The following is a 19,623-nucleotide window of genomic DNA, read 5'->3' on the forward strand; positions in this document are numbered from 1 at the left end:
ATTAACACCACACCAGAATTTTATAGTAATGACCAATTAAAGAAAACCTATCAAGAATTAACAGATCTGGTTGTTTCTACAGAAACATACCTAAGAAAAAGCACTGGACAAACTGCTCAACTAAAATATTAAGAAGATGCAGTTTATTGTCTGGCAAAGAAATGCAGACATAAAAGCAGATACCAACAGCAAACATGGAATTGAGGAGGGAAATGGAGAAGGACACTAACAGAAATGGTTTGAGTAAAAAGAAGCTGAAAGAATTAGAGGACTATAATTAAAGACGTAAATTCAGAAGAAAAAACAATGATTGCTAATTCTAGCCCTGTTTGGTTACTGCAGCACACATAGCATGAAAGGGAAGACATGTAAATACATCCTGCACTCTGGATTTGTAAAAAGGCAGTAAAAGCAGGAAGAACAAACTGTACTGGAAGCCTCAGAGATGAAGGGGTAGAAAACAGGAATAATCACACATATCAAGGACAATTTCACATCAATGATACACAGAAAAGTTTTAATCATAGGCATAGCAAAAACAAAAGCAGTAAAGTTATAGATATGTTCATAAATTAAAATATTCTTCCCCCTCACATTCTCACAAGCGTTATTATACAAAATTAATTGAGTAACTCATAATAAGAGGCACATGCTGGTCATTACAGCAGCAGGGCAGAATTTTCGGGATTATATGGATGAGATGCAGACATCTGCTTTTCTAGGTAAAAGGTTTTTATTTTATTTACAGAAGAATGTGAGCAAAATTAAGGACTTAAAACTTTTCAGAAGTACCTGAGATTTAAAATAAGTGCTAAGATTCTTCTAAAAAGGCTACCTGGCTAACCCTCTCACAGGAAGTCTGAAATTTGTTCATGTGTCCCAGAAACACAAAATGAACACAAAAAGAGAAGGAGATATAGACCCTTGCCAGAGTTAAACTGTTCTAAAAAGGTCCTAATAATGAAAGGTGGTGAAGTTCACCACACTCATTGAAGTCAGTGACCCTCAGGTCTCTCACACAAACTTAAAATCAGTCTATCCCTGAATTTAATTATTTGCTGGTGGTAACAATGTGCTGAACATACAACCAAATTCGTTATCAGCAAAGGTTACATGAACGTAGTTTGTTTAACATAAATCCACAAAGTTTGGAAGAAAGTAAGCAAAGAAACCAGTGAACTCTTAAGGGACATTTGTAAAAGTTCATGGGAGTTTGAGCAGATTCCTTATCATTGGGAATATTCAAACATAACCCCATTATTTAAAAAAAGGATTAAGATACAAGATCTGTTACCAGAGATCAGCAACTTTAATGCTTATAGCATACAAAACTTTAAAAGTATGGTAGCTAGTAAACACCTAGAAAAGCTCACATCAAATCAGTAAAGATTATACTTCAATTGACTGGTCTTTGAAACTAGTTAAACCACCAAACAGATGTAGGGAAACAAAAAAAAAGCCCACCCTGGTGAACGCAAAGAATTGAAAGGAATCAACAATTTTTTATACAAGTTATTCTAGTGGGGTTTTTCTAGGGGAAGAGGAGGGAGAAAAGATGGTGGCAACAAGTATAACATACCACATTTTAAAGTGTAACACAGAAAAAAACCAACACCCCAAAAATCTCTCAATTCTTGATCTTGAACATTAATGTAGGGTAATAGACTAACGTACGTAATTATCCCAATTTTGTAAGTAAGGAGACACATACAGGAAACATCACGATTTGTCCGGGGTAACAAAGCAGGATCAGTGACTGAACAAGGCTAGAATTAAGATGTTTTTACCCTCTTGGTGCCATCCTTGTGTGTTTTGACCCTACCATCTATCTGTCCTAAGTCAACAGCACCTTGTGAGTTAGGCTCCAAGCAGCTTATTCGAATCACCTATCCAAAACATATCCCTTCCCTCAAGACAGATCACCCAGTGCAATCTCACTGCACTGACAACCAGCATCCCTGTTGCAGCCCACTTTGATCTCAGTCATCAGCACATGGAACTCTTACGATACATTCCTGCACTTATTCCTGAGTGATCTTTGTTTGGAAGGAAGAACTAGACTGTAGACACTCAACTTCCTACTCTGAACCACTGACTCTACTGACAGTGATTGAACTTCATTTTGCCCAAGCTCCACTCTCAAAAGATCCAAGCCGTTAAAAAACAAAACCCAAATATGCTGTAGTGAGGCAAAGGGAGAAATTTCACCCCCTGAAATGGTTAAAATCTGGCAAGTACTTAAGCCATTAAAAGAAGACCAAACACGGATGACAGCAGATAAACAGTATCAGTATAAACAACACTATTATTCAGGTCTCTCAGTATGTAAAAGGACAGACTCAGATTTTCTTGTTATCTTAGGACCACAAAAGACAGGATCTTTATGGTGGAGTTTTTTATACTGCCACAGTAGCTGGAAGGAGCTCATACAGGTACTTTCTCAAACAGCTTTTAAATAGCCTCTGACTTTGAGATTTATTTGCTATATGAAAACAGACACTCAATTCTTAGGACTTGCAGCAAAGTGTTGATACAAAGCTTGTAAGAAAATTGTCTGGAGAAGACATTTTAACACACAAAAAAGCCCCCAGACAAAAACAAATACCACCCTCAAAAAATCCAAACCAAAACAAAAAAAACCCCACAAACAAACAAAAAACCAAACACCAAACCCAAACCAAAGGGGAAAAATAAAAGTCTTAAAGTCTTCCTAGGAGAGGCATGATGACACAGGATACTAGCATGTCCTAGCATGATTAGAATTTTTAGCTATATTTAAACCATTCTGAAATTTATGACCCAGAAAGGTCAGTGAAAAAAACACTACAATCAGTGACTTATTTGGTCATCTCTTTCATTGTTACTCTATTTCACAATGAAAGTATCAGGGAAGACTTTTTGCCTTTGTCAAAGATAAACATGAGGGATGTTTCCTCCTTGGGGTACAACACTACCCAGTGAACTTTCCTGAATGCTGTTAGTTGCAGAAGATGCGTGTTCTCCTAAGTCATGTCAGGTCTGAAATTTTTAAGAATTCACAACACAGAGATGCAATGACTTGAGCAAGAAGTCCCTGGATTCTATCTGTATTTTAACTGGATGACTGGAAAAATACATATATCCAGTACTATCTCGTAGCAGATGACAGTAATAATCCACATTAACATATGTATGCTTAAGAGAAAAATGTATTTTGTGCATTGCTAAAAGACATTACTTAAAATTAATTTTCAGCATAGAAAGAAACTGGTCTGTCACTCCTATGGCACGATTCAGTCAAGTGATATCTACTTAAACCTGGCATTAAGAGCTCTCCAGCAGCAGTAGCTGCCTGAACCAGGTATTCTAGCACATACCACACCATCACACGATCACACCATCACTTGACCAGCACTTCCAGTGAAAGCAGTAACTCTTTGCCTGTTTCACTAGTAGGTTTTGCTGAATGACTACACACCATATGACATCTGCTCTGAAGGGAACATGCCAACTTTAGGCTGCCCATAACCCACAGCCAAGCTTTAATTTTGTAGTGTAGCAGGGGAGTTAAATCACAGAACTATGAACTTCAGCATCAATTACAGTCATGGCATCCAAAGCAGTACAGTGTCTAAGTGGCACCTTTCAATAATAAAAGAATTGTATCAGTTTAATGGCAAAATTCCTATGCAGGACAAGGCAAGATCAAGCAGTGTAAACAATTCTGAAAGGGAACTACTAAAATGAATTCTAATTAAATTATGTGATTGTGTAATTAATAAAATGTAATACTAGAGATAAATATCAAGTAGTACTTTTAGAATATTTTGAGCAGTTCTTTCAACACAGAGTTAAAATAGAGAAGTACTATACATCAGTTTGTGAAAACTATCATTCTTTAATCCAAAAGGTCCATTTCAGGTTGCATGTTTGATATTTATCAATTAAATAAATTACACACATTAGTCAACTACAGCACTGAATGAAATGAAGCTAAGATTAAACCTCAGAAAACCCCTTCAAACTGGGGCTAGATGAGCACTAACAGTCAAAGCAGGTTCTCACTGACTACAGCACAGGGGTACCTAAGTCACAAAACCGGTTTTACTACCACAGAAATCTCATCAACCACCTACAGCTGCTGTCCTATTCTTACAGCAATCAAGACTCTGAAACTGAGTCTCCTGTCAGTTCTCTGCCTGCCAATGACTTTGATTTTCTTCCATGTAAAATGCTAGGGTTTTTTCAGTTTTGGCTCTCAGAAACGTTACAGTGTATGGGCATGTATGAGGTGATAACCTGAATTGCCTAAGAAGAGATCCCCCCTCTCTCTACTCCGGGACAATTCACTATTCAACTCTGTGGAGCCATGAAGACAGCCTTCCTTCTTATTTTGCCATGCATCTTACACCATTTGCGTTACAACAGAAGGAAAATCCATGATCAGTACTTTGGGGAAAGACCTTGTTTGAGACAGGTCATAAAGTGTCAAATCCTTCAAGTATGTCATACTAGCCACTACTGCTAGACTGAGATTAATGGCAACAGAAGATGGGGACTGTTGGTGTAATACATTTACTTGCAAGGGAAGTTACTGCAAGAAAACAGAAAAGCCACAGCAATGTATGTGACATGGGAGCGAACCAGAATCCAAGTAAGCTGTGGTATGAACTTCTAGCTTTACAACTGATGCAGTTTCCTGGGACGTGACTCAATGAATGTCATGCTGAAGAGAGCTCTAAGCCAAGCTTCTCAACTGCCTGGGTATGCATTTTAACCACAATGCTATTAGGCAAAAAGGAGAAGCTCCAACCACTTCCAGCAGTGTTTTGACAAGAAGTTCAAAACTGGTAAAGTGTCAGGCAAGATCAGCACAAGCTTATGGGTAAAGGTATAAGCATCTATTTACACGTAGGTACCAAAATGTTTCCTAGCATGCAATTCTGCTTTAGGCAAAACTTACTGATTGCATCACTTATCTATGCTGACTAGGGCATTTCAGACTATGTATTGTATTTAAATACAATGTATTGTATTGTATTTAAATACTTAATGGCCAGACAATTTCAGCCTAATCAGACCAGCTGCCTGTGTTTTCAGCTGTCTGGAATACGTGGTGGTACAGAGAAAAAAAAGCATTCCACATTGCTGACTGGGACTCGCATGCTGGATTTTGTTCTAGTCCCAAATTAAAAAATCTGGATCCAGCCCTTAAGAGACCACAGCTATTGACTTACCCTTTTGGTCATTCCAGGCCAGAAGATTATGCAGTCTCAATCATTGTACACTCTTGGCTTAGGACAAAATGTCAGTGTTTATCATCTCCTCAAAATGATTACTCTACTGATCAGCATTAGTTTATTCTCTCCTGCATTTCAAAACAAAACAAAACAATGTACTAATCACCCATTGGCACTAAATAATAGTGAGAGACAGCAATGTCTGGGGATAAATGAAACAGAGCTGTGCATTATCAATATCGTTTTGGCAATACAGTTCATTTTGACACATTGTATGAATTCCCCATTGGGATCACAGAATCACAGAATATGTTGAGTTGGAAGGGACCCACAAGCATCTTCATTACTCTCCTCTGGATGCTCTCTAACAGCTTAATATCCTTCTTATATTGCAGTGACCAAAACTGCACACAGACCTCAAGGTGAGGCTGCACCAGTGCAGAGCAGAACAGGACAATCCCCTCCCTCAACCGGCTGGCGATGCTTTGCCTGATGCCCCCCCGGACACGGTTGGCCCTCCTGGCTGCCAGGGCACAGCTGACTCATGTTGAACCTGCCATCAACCAGGATCCCAAAGTCCCTTTCCACGGCACTGCTTTCCAGCATCTCATTCCCCAGTCTGTCCATACAATCAGGGTTGACCTGTCCCAGGTGTAGAATCTGATACTTTCCCTTGCTGAACTTCATACAGTTGCTGACTGCCTAGTCCTCTCATTTGTTGAGGTCTCTCTGCAGGGCCTCCCAGTTTTGTCCTGCATCCAAGTCATTTATGAAGATGTTGAAGAGCACACGGCCTGAGATGGAGCCCTGTGGAATCCCATTAGTGACAGGTGACCAGCCTGATGTTCCCCCATTCACTATTACCCTCTGTGCTTGACCTGTGAGCCAACTGCTCACCCACCACATGAGGGTGGTTTATCCAGCTGTGCTGGACATTTTATCCAGAAGGATGCAGTGAGAGACTGTATTGAAAGCTTTACTGAAATCCAAAAAGATTACATCAACTGGTTTCCCTTGATCAGCTAGGTGGGTTATCTTGTCATAAAAGGAAATCAGGTTTGATAAGCGGGACTTTTCTCTTATGAAGCTATGCTGGCTGTGACTGATGACAGCATTGTCTTTCAGGTATTTTTCAACACCTCTCAGGATAATCTTCTCCATAACTTTACCAGGCACTGAAGTGAGACTGACAGGCTTGCAGTTACATGCTAGACATTAAATAGGGAGCAGTGACGCATTTTCACTTCTGCTGACCATCTGCTGACATAAATTACTATACAAATAACAGGAAAGGAATAAGTGCCTTTTTTGATAACACTTAAAATCAGCATTTAAGAATGCATGTTAGACTTCTATAGACTGTAAACTAATGGTTTCTTGTACTGTCTCTGCTCATCATTCTCTGTCATCAGAGAATGCACACGAGGCGAGTCAAGCAGCCACCTTCTCACTGGGAAAGTAATCAGCACCTATCCTCTCTACCTGTCTGCCTGTTTTCATGAAAACTAGATAAAACCTTACAGCTTCAAGATTCCTGCCTTTAAGTCAAATGCATCGAGGAGATACACACAGCAAAATTAAAGAAAGTGCCTTAGACAGAAATAGACAGAAATCAAGGAAATTTGGCTTCTATCAACTAAAGTAACTTGGAGAGTCATGAGTTGGAACATGCACTTCACTTGTTTTACATTAAAAACTTACTTTACTGACACAGCAAAGAAAATGAAATAGCAGCTTAGGTTTTAATAGCTAACCATTAAACAGCCACAATATACACACATGAATATTCCTTAAAGCACCCTTTTGCAGTGGAATTGAGTTCCCAAAAGTATCTGCATCAAACATTTCAAGAAAATTAAAAATAAACAAACAAAACACCTGCAGAAAACACCAAAACCCCCACCGACTAAAAAACTATGTTGTATGAATGAAGTGGGTCCAATCCAGTACCTCTATACACATCAAGACATGATAGCATACACACAGAATATAAGCTCTAACTTGCCTGGCTTTATTTAGATTAAAGTGCTCTTGTTTATTTGTTAATTATTTTGCATATGCATAAACAACACACAGATAAGGTTTTTAAGACTGAAACATGATAAATTCTTTGATTTTTTGTTTACAAGTTAGGAAAAAGTCATGCCCGTCAGTCCTTCTTAGCAGTACACTTAAGCCCTCTTCAGCAGTTAAAGACAGAAGAGCCACATGGATTACTATTCTTGGGGAGGAAAAAAAACCAAACAAGGACAGTCAAAGAAATGACCCAAGCCCACCCTCTGCAGTAGGGTTGAGGAGGAGAGAGGCTGCCCTCCAGTGTTCAGTCACCAGAGAACAGTATGTGCATGGGACAGGTTTTCTGAAGCTCTAGTAAAGGTCTGGGACACGCTTGCAAGACATGAATGGTGAACGGTCTTGGTTGCAGGAACATGTTTATGGCAGTGGGAAATTTGTATGTGAAAGGTACATTAACGACAAACACACAGATTTAATTTGGCTTCTTCCCCCTCCCATTTGCTAACTTTGTTGGGCTGGTTTGGATTTAACATGTATCAAAGACACTATGATTTACTGAGATCCAAATTATGCACATTGACTTTCAGGAGGTTGCTAAAAATGTCGTTTTTCATAAATGAGGACGAAATCATTAATAGACATAGTCAAGTAATTTCTGTAAACTGTCAGAGCTCTGCTGACTTACTGCCAAAATAATTAGTGTTGGTGGCAACAGGTATGACATGTTTTAGTCATTACCGAGACTATGAGTTACCATATTATTGTATATTATTATGAATGAATTATGTCCATGCATTGAAAACAGATTCAGATTGCTTAAATAACAAAAATCCCAAAAGTCACCAAGTTTCTTTAACTTAAGGGGACAGGTTACTACTAAACTATCAAATGGAAACTCCATTTTTCTGCAGCCCAAAAGCTTACATAATATTTCCCCTTCATGCATTTGGGCCTAAATACAGTAAGAACTTATTTATTAGGAAACAAATTATTCAAACAACTAATTTCCTCCCCTCCTTCCTTCCTCCCATATCATAAATGGATGTGCTGGATCACAAGTCCACTTCAGTCAGTGAAGTGGATCTCCACTCTGCATCTCCAAACGTAAAAACAAAGCTCACATGTTATTTTGGTTTTGCCTAGTTTTAGGAGTTTATCATATAGACTGATGTGTCACATGGTTTTAGTTCAAGAATTTCATCAATTAAATGTCTATGACTTTGAACTTGCAAACAAAACCATTAGTTTTAAGGTACCATGATTAAATTTTTACCAGACTTAAACTGAAGGTAAATAACTAGCTGTTATATTAGCACAAATAAAATCAGGTATGGTTCCAAAGTATTCACACAGCTTGATGGGGACAAGGTAACAGAGCAGTATCAGGTGCTAAACTTCTATATTAATAGAGTACCAGTCAGCTCTAAGCCACAAATCTACTATGATTTTAGACACAGTTCTATGATTCTTACAGACATAAAAGTATTAGCTAAGCATATCCATGTATTATACTCATCTGTAAAATTAACTACTCACACTCCAGTAGCTCACAGCTTAATATACTCAAACTTCCTTTTTTTTTTTTTAAACCAGACTGATATTCCTCACAGAAAAATCCTTAACAACCTATCAAACATTTTAATAAGAAAATTAGTATTCTGGTTTTTTTACTTTCATTCTTTATAAAGCAAGGTCTTCTGGAGTCACAGAAGATTTTAAAAATTTTCATGAGACATCATCATAAAATCATTGGGAGATACATCAGGAGTAAGATTAGCAGTTATAAATTTCCAAATCAAATAGAGCATCTTGTTACTATAAACTGTCTCATTTGATATCCCGTAAAACACAAAAGTGAAAAGCGAGTGCAGTTTGTTCAGGGCTAGTATACTTCTAATAGGTGAGAAGAAATGTCTTACTCTGCTTCTTTCAATGCCATACATGCCTTTACCTTTAAATCAGCAGTGTTCAGGAACTCAGAACAGCAGAACACATCTTTCAGGATCACACTCTATACCAGAAGCACTCACTACAAGAAGAAGGAAAAAGCCTGGCAACCCTAGGGCTCCTCACATCGCAGGGCACTGCTGCTTCATCCACCTGGACCACAGGCAACTGGGGAACAGGAACACGCTGTATTAAAGCCACCCTTCTCTCCTGCATCTCCCCACTGCTCTTCAGCCCTGTCCTCCACCACATAAAGAAGCACTGTCTCTCTCATGATACAGCACAGGACAAGATTCCTCCCTCTCATCCCAAGAAATACAGGAATAAACTGGAATCAGAACTACTTGCCTTTGCAAAAATGTATTTCCCAACTACTTTTAAACACAGGTTGGTCAAAAGCAGGTTCCATCAGCAGGCAGGACACACCTACATGAAAGTCTAATTCAATAGGTCTGAAGACAAGATACACGTAAGTTTTTGTAATAACTGACCATTCAACACATTTGAATGGTGGTGATCAGGTTACACAGCAGGACAGGACTATGGCATATATTCATTCCTACCATAGCAAATTATATAAAACTTGTCACTGACCAGTAGGCAACTCCGACCTAACTAAAGACTAATATAACAGCATCCAAAATATCAATATTGTCTTTTTCATTACAGTCACACCTGACAGTCAACAATATATCTTTTCAGAAAGCAGATGACAACAAAGGAAATAGTCTGAAATAGGAAAAAAATAATCAAAGGGCTAATTTTTTTTTTCAAAATTTGCTGAAGTTAACAAAAGAAAGACCCCTGTTGACCAAAAAGGAAAACTGCACTAGGAAGAACAGACCTTGTAGAAAAGTTGAGGCGGTAAAATATCAAGAGGCCCATATTGCCTCCCCCAAAAGAGTAAGGTAGAAACAGTTCTCACAGCACAGATATAAGTAGGAAATCTCATCTTTGGTCCACTACAAACATGGATACTGATGTCAAGATTACCTACCAGTCGGGTACTGTGTGCCAATCAGTGAATATTCCACCTGTACACTGAGCACCACATTCAATGAGATGACCTGCAAGACTGGGATAATGGCATTCAAATAACTAAATATTCTGTAAAATCAAGTTTCACAAATCCAGCTTTAAAATATAATGGCACAAAGGAAATAAAGCTAAATAACAGAACATGTTACTTTTCCGTCCATAAGCATCTAATGCAATCATAAACTACACATTAAACATAATAAGGGATTTTGAAAGAGCAATATAAGTAGTTGAAAGGACTAACCTTTACATGAAGAATTTTCCTGCAAAAAATAACCTAAAAGATTATCTAACACCTAAAAACAAGTTTCCCTGGTCATTTCAAGAAGTCTTGATCTATATTCAGTATCTTAAGTAGTCTGTGTGTAACTAAATATGCAAAGCTCATTTTTAAATCAAGAGATAAAAGATCTCACTTCTAATGTGAAGCAGAGAATGTATTATGATTATGTATTACTATTTTCAAATTTTGATTGCGACATAAATACTCAACAGAATTACAGGGAAAAGTTTCATCTCTCTGTGGAGCCAGAGTTTCTCTCCACATTTATTATTCTCAAGGAGGTTCTAGCACACTGGTATTCTCAGGCTATCTGGGTAGTTATTTTTTTATGGACTTCAACTCAGATAGATGACGAAGAACGTTAAATTAGATGACAGAATTTTATCCTGTGCTTTCTGCATCAGATTCCTTACCCTAGGACTACAGCTAGGGTTTGTTGTAGGAGTACCAACATGGAACTTCTGCAAAACCATACAGGGACCTGCCACCATCCCAACTATCAGCAGTGACTGCCCACCAGAAAAAGCTGGGAATCACTGGTCTGTACTGTAAGATTTCATCTCTTGACACCAAATGAACAGGAAGTTAAGCCGTTAAATAAAATCATTCAACCCTTTCTTCCTTTTGTTATTTTAAGCGGGTTCCAGAATGACGTTTCTATAATTTCAATTCCAAGCAAGAATACTGAGTCTTAAAAAAGAACCCAAAACCTAACAAAAACATTAAATTAATTCAATGATAATACAAAACATCACTAAGTGCTGAAAAAGTTGGTATCTTGACATTGTGATATGAAATACAAATTTATCCAATTTCTTTTTATATCATTTACCTTCCTGCAGCTAGCAAGTCGTATTCATCCCTATTCCAGCCAAACTAGAAGAAAAATACAAGTATTTTAAATATATGAAAGTTTCATAGAGTACAGAAAACTGCACATAGCCCATTCACTGCTTTCAGTAACAATGTACTGGATATATTTTTACTTAACTGTAGAAATCTAAATAATAATTGGCAGGTGTTGTACATGGATTTGAGTTCCTATACAGCATATTATCAAAAACATCTGTTTTATTTCCTCTTACTGATACACACAAGAAAATACAAACTCTTAAAAGTCATACCCTCTTAAAAAAAGTTGGAAGTGCAACATCCATATTATTCAAAACCTGCACAAGTCAGAGGTTTAAAGATCTAGTATTTATCTTGTGTCACAGAAACAAACCCCTATGTTCTTTTCAATTTTTGAAAATTGTCAGTTCCTGGAGTACTACTAGTCATCCTTAAAAACCAGAAGTATGCTTTCTGTTTAACTAGAAATTTTAACTAGAATGTTGTCCCGAAGTTCAACCCAGTGCAAGCAATAGAGTAAGTTTCTTATTTAGTCCTTTGCAGAAATCTCCCTAAAATCTTTCAATAAATTAGATGAGGTCTCTCTGGAGTAGATAATACACACTGACAATTGTTATTTTCAGAATGTAAACAGCTAGGAATAAAATAACAAGTTATAATGGCAATAATAAATAGGAGAATTTAACTCTAGATTAGGCAAGGTTTGACATGCATGAAGAGTATGATGTTTTAGAAAGCACATTTGTAACTAGACACTAACACATAGCCTCATTTTTTTTTTAAATATGCACCAAAAGAAAATTTCCATATTTCAATGTGTGATCATTCACAAAAATTCATGAAAATCTATTCAAAATACTTCAAAAAACTACAGATCTCACTGGTATAATTTGTGGAATTTCAAGGGGCTCGAGAAATGCTGCATTGAACTTGACTACTCAAAACAAAACCAGCGTTTTAGAACTCTCATGTGCTCCCCCCTCCAACCCAAAATGAACTCTACTATCGACACCGTGTGGTAAAGAAAAATATACTCGTTTCTTAATCTTGAACACGAAATGTTAAAGAAGCAGGAGGGGGAAAGAGTGAAATACTGTTGAAACACAGTAAGACTTCCTTAACTGAAATGTTTTCCAGCCTTACAGTATACAAGTTAAAACATGCCTGCTACATTTTTAGGAGAAGTGAAAGCTAGCATCTTTTCATGCACCTAAGAAAAAAATACAGACACTCATTACTTTTAATTTAGTATCTACATTTTCACAAGGAACAAAAATTGACTAACAATGACTGCTGAATATTGATTCACCTATATTAATTATCATATGGAAATTAACTTGTACTTACAGAATGAATGAGTGGTCCTAATACAATCCCACTGTCAACACATCTACCCGTCACAACAATATCAGCTCCAAGGTCTAGAGCCCTGCTGATTGGTCTTGCACTAAAGATGATAAAACACAACAGTAAATACTTCAACATTTTAAAGCATTTCCTGCCACACGCAGGTTAAAAATCACTTAAAAATCCCCTAGGAAGTCAATAAAATCAACTTTAACAACTAATTTGTCACTGCATATATACAACAACACTATTTTAAAGAGCAGTCATGAGAACACTATCGAATTCAGGTACCCAAATAACATAACTGAAACACTTGTCTTGATGCTTATAAAAACTGTCTTAAAGAAAGTGCACAGAGGGACACTTCTGTTATCAATTACAGAAAATAGTGTTTTTCAGAGATTCGTTACTCATTTCATTTGTAGATGAGCGTAAAAAGATGAATATTCTTTACAGAGAAAGCTTGGTGACTTTGCCCTCCAATTTTAAACCTTTCAGATCAATTTAGCTAAGTGCTTCCAGAACTTGCAATATCAATCGACTTCAAGAGCACTGTGCTGTCATCATTTTTGAAGAAATTCTGGCAACAGATTTTAGAGACTGATCAGGTAAGAGTCGTCCCACTCAAAATTAGTCAGGCCTAAAAATATTCACCCAGGTGAACTACTCAAGTTTATACACCTCGGTGAGCAAGCCTTGACCAGACTGCACAGGTCCTGGCTTCTGAATCCATGCTATCTGCTGGATCTTTCTATTCTTCATGAAATAGGCAGCTTAAAAAAATAAAACAATCCACATGTGCCTTGAAGAACAAAGCCAAGAGATTTTTTTTCTCTACAGTTTCTATAGATTTAGCCCAAATTTTGTCAAGGGATAGAGATAAGTTAGAAGACACAAAAGTTCTCTAAGTGATGTAAACATAAAACATACTTCCCCCCCCCATGTGCTACATAAACCAAAGGATACTAGCTAGAACCACAAGCAAATATAAAGCATACAAAAACAATTCACATCTTTGGGCACAATGTTAACTAACAGGTAAAAAGGAAAAATGGGGTTTCTGCACACATACAGGACACTGATAGACAAACTGCATAACTGTGTTTAAAAAGCAGTAAAAGCCATTTGGCTTATACTGTCAAAAATATAATAGTTCACAGAATTTCTAATAGCCCAAAGGAAAAGGGACAGAAGAAACACTTCAGAACCAATAAGCAAATGGAAGTTTTTCTGATGGAGTTTGCACACTTGAAACAAGAATCAAAGTGTAAACATCATCAAATTTAAAGAATTAACAGTGCACCATCTACAGAAATTACAGATTTCACCCAATGCACTCTCATGTTGACCTGTTTTAAAGGCATATATAAACTTATTATTTGCTTTATGAATAAACATCCACTGCTGATGGTGTCAAAGGAAAATGTAATTTAGGAAATCACTAATTTAGGAGGCTAGCTTTACGTTGCAACACAACTGAGATTAAGTCCTCTGTAAAGAAAACACCACTTTTATTAGAAAACCAAAGCGAGAGTCTGCTGTTCTGTTAAGGAAGCAGAGACAGAGGTAACAGTTTTTTTAAATCCAGCAACAACAGAAAAGATAAAAGATTAATTTAAAAAGACTAATTGTTAAAAGGTTCTTATTTTACAGAGGAAAAACACGTTAGGCACAGCCATACACTGCTATCTGTCAGTGATGCATTCTAGAAAGTGCAATGATAATGACAAAAGAGACAGCACACCAGCTTTTACATTAATACCAAGAGGGGGGACTGTGCACAGTTTAGAAAAACACCAAGCACAAATACAGAAGGGATGATATTTATGACTAACATGGAAGACAGAACAGCAAAAACAGGACCACAGGGATCATCAGCTGTAAGAGATGCACTTGACCATTGTCCCACTTCTCAGTCTTTTCCCTTTGACAGATCTGATTGATTCATCTGAAGTTGATGGTGACAATAAAAGTGTAACTGTTCACAAAAGAGGTAGCCAGAACACTTGCTTTTAGAAATATATGGAAAGCCTTTAATATCATGAAGGAGGCAAGGGAGATCTTTCAAAACAGTGATTCCTGAAAAGCCAGTTTCCAGAACTTCAACAGTGCAAAGCCTGACACACACTAATGGAACCTCCTACAGCACTCCGAGTATGTCCCAGTACTTGAAATCCACAGTTGCACTTCTCTAGTGTTAACATCATAAAATACTCCATGCTGCAACAGAATACACAGCACACGAAAAAGCATTTTTGTGACTGTCGTAATTCAACTAAAACTGTTTTGGCTTGAACTAAAACCTGAGCATTCACAGATGATGTAGGGCTAAAGAGTTGTAAATTCCAAGGTTGTAAATTAAAATTTATTTACAAGTTACAATTTTTTTTTCTGGTTGCTTGAATAATTCAAAGGTGAACCTCATACACTAGTTAGTTCTAACTGCAAAGTAAAACAAATTCATGTACTCAATTAGTTAAAATTGTTTGTCCATAATAAATAAAACCTGCTAAAATAACTCACCCAAGATATACATTCATGCTGTGAATATTCTCTGGAAATGGTTTGCCACTCTCCAAATCAGTGATACCAGCTCCCTTTAAGTTCTCTTTCTGTTAGAAAAAAAAAACAGAACACCAAATCTATGAGTATTTTGAAGTTTCTACTGTAAGCCTTTTATTAGTATCAAACAACAGATCCACTCCACAGCAACTCCAAGCGAAGTATAATTATTCAAATTACCAACAATACAAATCAGTTGAATGGTTAAAAGCCTTGGACACACTTTTAACCATAACTTTTCCAGCACGCAGAAAACTAAGTCAGTCTCCGAAGTATGCTAGTTCATTCACAGATGATCAACTACAACAAACTGGCATGTTCTCTAGTCTTTTAAACTGTCTTCAATTGCTGTAGGATTTAATAAATCAACTCCTGCAGGCAGAAATGTGTCTGCCACATCTGGAATGTGTCATGGCCAGAGAACAAGGCTGATCCTGCAGCTTCTCATGATACTTCGAATAGGTTGTGTTTTCAGAAAAGTAGGTGGGGGGGGGTGGTTTTGACCATGCATTATTAGGCAGCTTGGCAGTCCAGTGGATGGAGGGAATAATGACTGCATAGACTCAACGTCTAATACTAATTTACAGGTGGGATCTGCAATGTCAAAAAAACCCAAACCTTCCACTCTGAATTAATTTGGTGTTCTATGTTAATTACTTAAACCCTCCAAACCACAAATAACGTATCCTAGTATAGTTTAGCGTATTTGGTATCAACAGTAAAAGTTGCCTGTAGTCAGTAAAAGCTGTCTCTTTTTTGTTCCTGTAAGCTATGTGCTTCTCCAGGCTGAACAGCATAGAAAATAATGCATTTCAGATCAGACATGTTCATAACAAGCTCAAATAATGACCACTTCACTGTTGTACCAGTAATGAAATTCTGGAGAGCAGACAGTAATTTTAGTAGGGTAGAAGTTTCTTAAAAGAAAGTCCAAGTACAGCACATAATTTGCAAATAAGGAATCTTACTTGACCATCTTCCACATTCAATAGCATGCAAGGAGTAACAGATCCTAAGCAGATAAATAATTTTCCAAGTTACAGGCAGAGATTTAACCATAGTGCAAACCTCTTCCCTCTTAACCACTATCAAGGTATAAACCGTTTTCCCAGTACCTTTTCAGGTAAGACCAACATTTTTTTTGAGACTTCATAAATAAAGTGTAACTCTTTAAAGTCAAAAAATCCCATGTTTCATCTTTCAATTTTATTTTTTTAAAAAATATTTAAACTTCAATCTTCCCACTTAATATTACCCTAATGGCTGTAAACTAATTACTTAAAAACAGAAAACCAGCTACCTGTAAACAAAGGAACATCAGGAAATCCATGTAAATTACTAAAAAGAAGCTAGAAGGGATATATTTGAATGCATGGTAACAACACCATATTTAGAAGCTTTAACATGCAGGATTAGTTAGTTTAGACAGAAGCAATATGTAACAGCACATACTAGCTTCTCCTGAAGATCAGGCAGACCTTATATCATATTCACAGTTTGCTTCAAAAATCTAAATAGCAGATCCACAAGCAGACCCAGCCCCATCCCATACCAAACATAAGATGCGCCAAAAATTGTTTTCATGCATTAAGAAAATTAAGGAACAACTTCCAGATACTTTTAACAGTAGACTACTGCAATAAAGATACACAAAATAAGTTCCCATGCTATACAGACTAATGCTACTAAGGCTTAAGACAAAGCAGAATACCTCACTCATTAGATCATCTCCAGCAACAACAGCTATTTTCAAATCAACATCTGCTTTCTTTGCCACATCCTGAAGGGCAGCTGCACAAGCAAGTGGATTAATTCCACCAGCATTACTGATGACACGAACACCTTATATTAAAAAAAAAAAAAAAGAAAGTAAATTCCAAAGGCAGCACCATCACCTATATTTTAAAAACCTTAAGTGTGCTGAAACGTAAGCAAGGTATCATCTTGTAAGGTGGTAGATATCTAATCAAGTAAAATACCAAAATCACATTAAAATATGAACCCCATTTAACCTGTCAAAGGATCACTAAAAACCAGTACAAAATTGTTTGCAGAAAAATAATTATTATAGATATTTCTCATCTTTCCTTTATGCATGGAAGGACAAAAATGACCAAGAAGACACATAATGAAGCAGAAAGACAGTATAAAAAAAATCTCCTATAGGAACACTATTGGACACCAGTCATTCAAACATCCATGCTCCGCAAACAACTGCATTTTAGTAGAAATGTGCATCTAACTAAAAATTCTGTATTGTTTGCAAGGCATTAGGTTCTCAGAAGTAATTCCCCTTCTTCTCTCAAACTCAGAAAGCTGTGAAGCTGTACTAATGTAAACAAGCAAAAAAGCGATCACAAAGCGGTACTGTAAAATTACACTGAAAACGTCTAGATCTCATGCTTTAACAAAGATCTGTAAAGCAATCTTCAATTTACAAACTAAAGCCACAGTAAGAAATTCGTGGAAATATTTGTATATATTTATAATGATAGCAAACATTCTAAATTAGCCCAATTTAAACTTCACCATCAGACCTGTAACTCAAATCTATTACCATGTGATTTTTCATAGTTATCTTAGAATGGTTTGGGTTGGAAGGGACCTTAAAGATCATGTAGTTTAAGCCCCCTGCCATAGGCAGGGAGACCTTCCACTAAACCAGGTTGCTCAGAGCCCCATCCAACACTTCCAGGGACAGGACATCCACAATTTCTCTGGGCAACCTGTTCCAGCGCCTCTCCACACAGTAAAGAATTTCTTCTTAATACAGAATCTAAATCTACCCTTCCTTCAGCTTAAGGACATCCCTCCTTGTTCTATCACTACATGGCCTTGTAAAAACTCCCTCTCCAACTCTCCTGTGGTACCCTGTACAGACTGTCTCAGCCTGTCTTCATAAGCAGGTGAAGTTAATTAACATACAAACTCATACAAACAACAGCATACCTTTCCTGTGAATATCTTTTATATACGGAGCCATGGCAGTGGTGACAAAATCCGGAGTGTAACCTAAAACCTGAAATAATTAAGAACTATAACCATCTCTTAGGGGTAGGTCAACCCAAGCCCTTTCCTTGCTTAACAGGGAAAACAGGGAAGAACAACCACCTCTCAAAATGCTCGGACAATACGAGCATCAAGCCATGTCATACAATGCCATAAAATGACATGACTTTTACTATATGAAACCGAGTAGATGAAAATAAATATATACACACAAGTAAGAAGTATATGAAAGGAATCGTATCACCGTAACCAGACATGTCTTAAGCAGACTCCGGGTGCGAGTTGGGCTGAAGACAGAGGTCGGGAAATACCGGAGCGCTCCCGCCCCAGCCAAGCCCGGCACGCTGCGGCTGGGCACCGACTCTACTCACGGGAGACCGGGCCCTGGCGGCCGTCAGCAGCGACATGGTGATCTCGGACAGGTAATCGAACACGAGGAAATCCAGCTTCCCTCCGTACAGCAGCTGCGGCACTGTCGGGCAAGGCAGAGCGGGCCGTCAGCACCGCGGCACCCCCGGCGCGCCCCGCCCGCCCCGGCCCGGCGCTTACGCAACGGGGCTGTTTGTGCCGCCCGCAGCCAGCGCCGCCCGCCCCGCGGCCCCGCCAGCCCCCGACCCCGGCCACAGCCCCCGCCGGCTCTTCCCGCAGCCCCGCGGGTAGCCGCTGCCGCCGGCGGCCCCGCCGCCACACCTGCGGCCGCCGTGTCGCCCCAGAAGCCCGAGGCGCAGCCGATGCGCACGGCGGCGCCCGCCGGGGGCTCGCAGCCCGCGCTGCGCCGGCGGCTCCAGCGGGGCGGGCGGGCGGCGGCCCCCAGGAGCCGCGGCCCCCGCGGCCCCAGCAGCGCGGCAAAGCTCATGGTGGCGGCGGGCAGCAGCGCGGGCACCGCCCCGGCCGCGGCCGACCAACAGAGCGCCGGGGACGGGCCGGGGAGGGGCCGGGGCCTGCGCAAGCGGCTGGGGAAAGGGGCGGGAGAAAGTCTATAAATCCTGGGCGTGCCGGGCAAAGTGATTGGAGCTGTGGGAGTGCAGCTGGGCTTGGGTAGCCTGGGTGAAAGCTGGCCGGCAGTGGCGGGGCGAGCCTAGGGCGGGCACAGTCGGGCCTTTGGCTTTGGTTTGGGTTGTATCCTGGCCTAGGCCAGACATGGGTCAATGGCAGGAGGGTGCCGGGCTGTCGCATCCCCGATGTGCTGCCCCGAGGGCACCCGTGTCACTACCGAAGCAACAGGCGGTGTGTAGGGGGATAACCTTAAAAGTGGAAACGCCTTTCAGGTTGTGATAACTTCCAGAGCATGTCAGTCTGATTATGAAATCTTTATGTAACCCTCTCCTAAATACGAAATATGTTTATTAA

The 19,623-nt window shown here is 39.0% G+C and overlaps 1 protein-coding gene across 1 annotated transcript in view; it reads right to left on the reverse strand.

The window, feature by feature from the left end:
* Window positions 1-19,345, reverse strand: part of LOC127472413 (uncharacterized) — a 65,461-nt gene extending 46,116 nt beyond the window's left edge. Inside the window, exons 1-8 of the mRNA XM_051790625.1 lie at window positions 18,964-19,345; window positions 18,645-18,745; window positions 18,214-18,283; window positions 16,976-17,106; window positions 15,226-15,314; window positions 12,703-12,802; window positions 11,336-11,379; window positions 10,180-10,257 (exon numbers count right to left, since the gene is read on the reverse strand). Of these exons, the coding sequence (XP_051646585.1) occupies window positions 10,180-10,257; window positions 11,336-11,379; window positions 12,703-12,802; window positions 15,226-15,314; window positions 16,976-17,106; window positions 18,214-18,283; window positions 18,645-18,745; window positions 18,964-19,129 (779 nt within the window). The 5' untranslated portion in view covers window positions 19,130-19,345. The remainder of the gene's footprint in view (window positions 1-10,179; window positions 10,258-11,335; window positions 11,380-12,702; window positions 12,803-15,225; window positions 15,315-16,975; window positions 17,107-18,213; window positions 18,284-18,644; window positions 18,746-18,963) is intronic.
* Between the last annotated feature and the right edge of the window lie 278 nt (window positions 19,346-19,623).

The sequence above is a fragment of the Manacus candei genome, unplaced genomic scaffold (genome assembly GCF_025592945.1).
Source record: "Manacus candei isolate 608988 ecotype Guabito, Panama unplaced genomic scaffold, ASM2559294v1 h1tg000028l, whole genome shotgun sequence".
Taxonomy (NCBI): Eukaryota; Metazoa; Chordata; class Aves; order Passeriformes; family Pipridae; genus Manacus; species Manacus candei.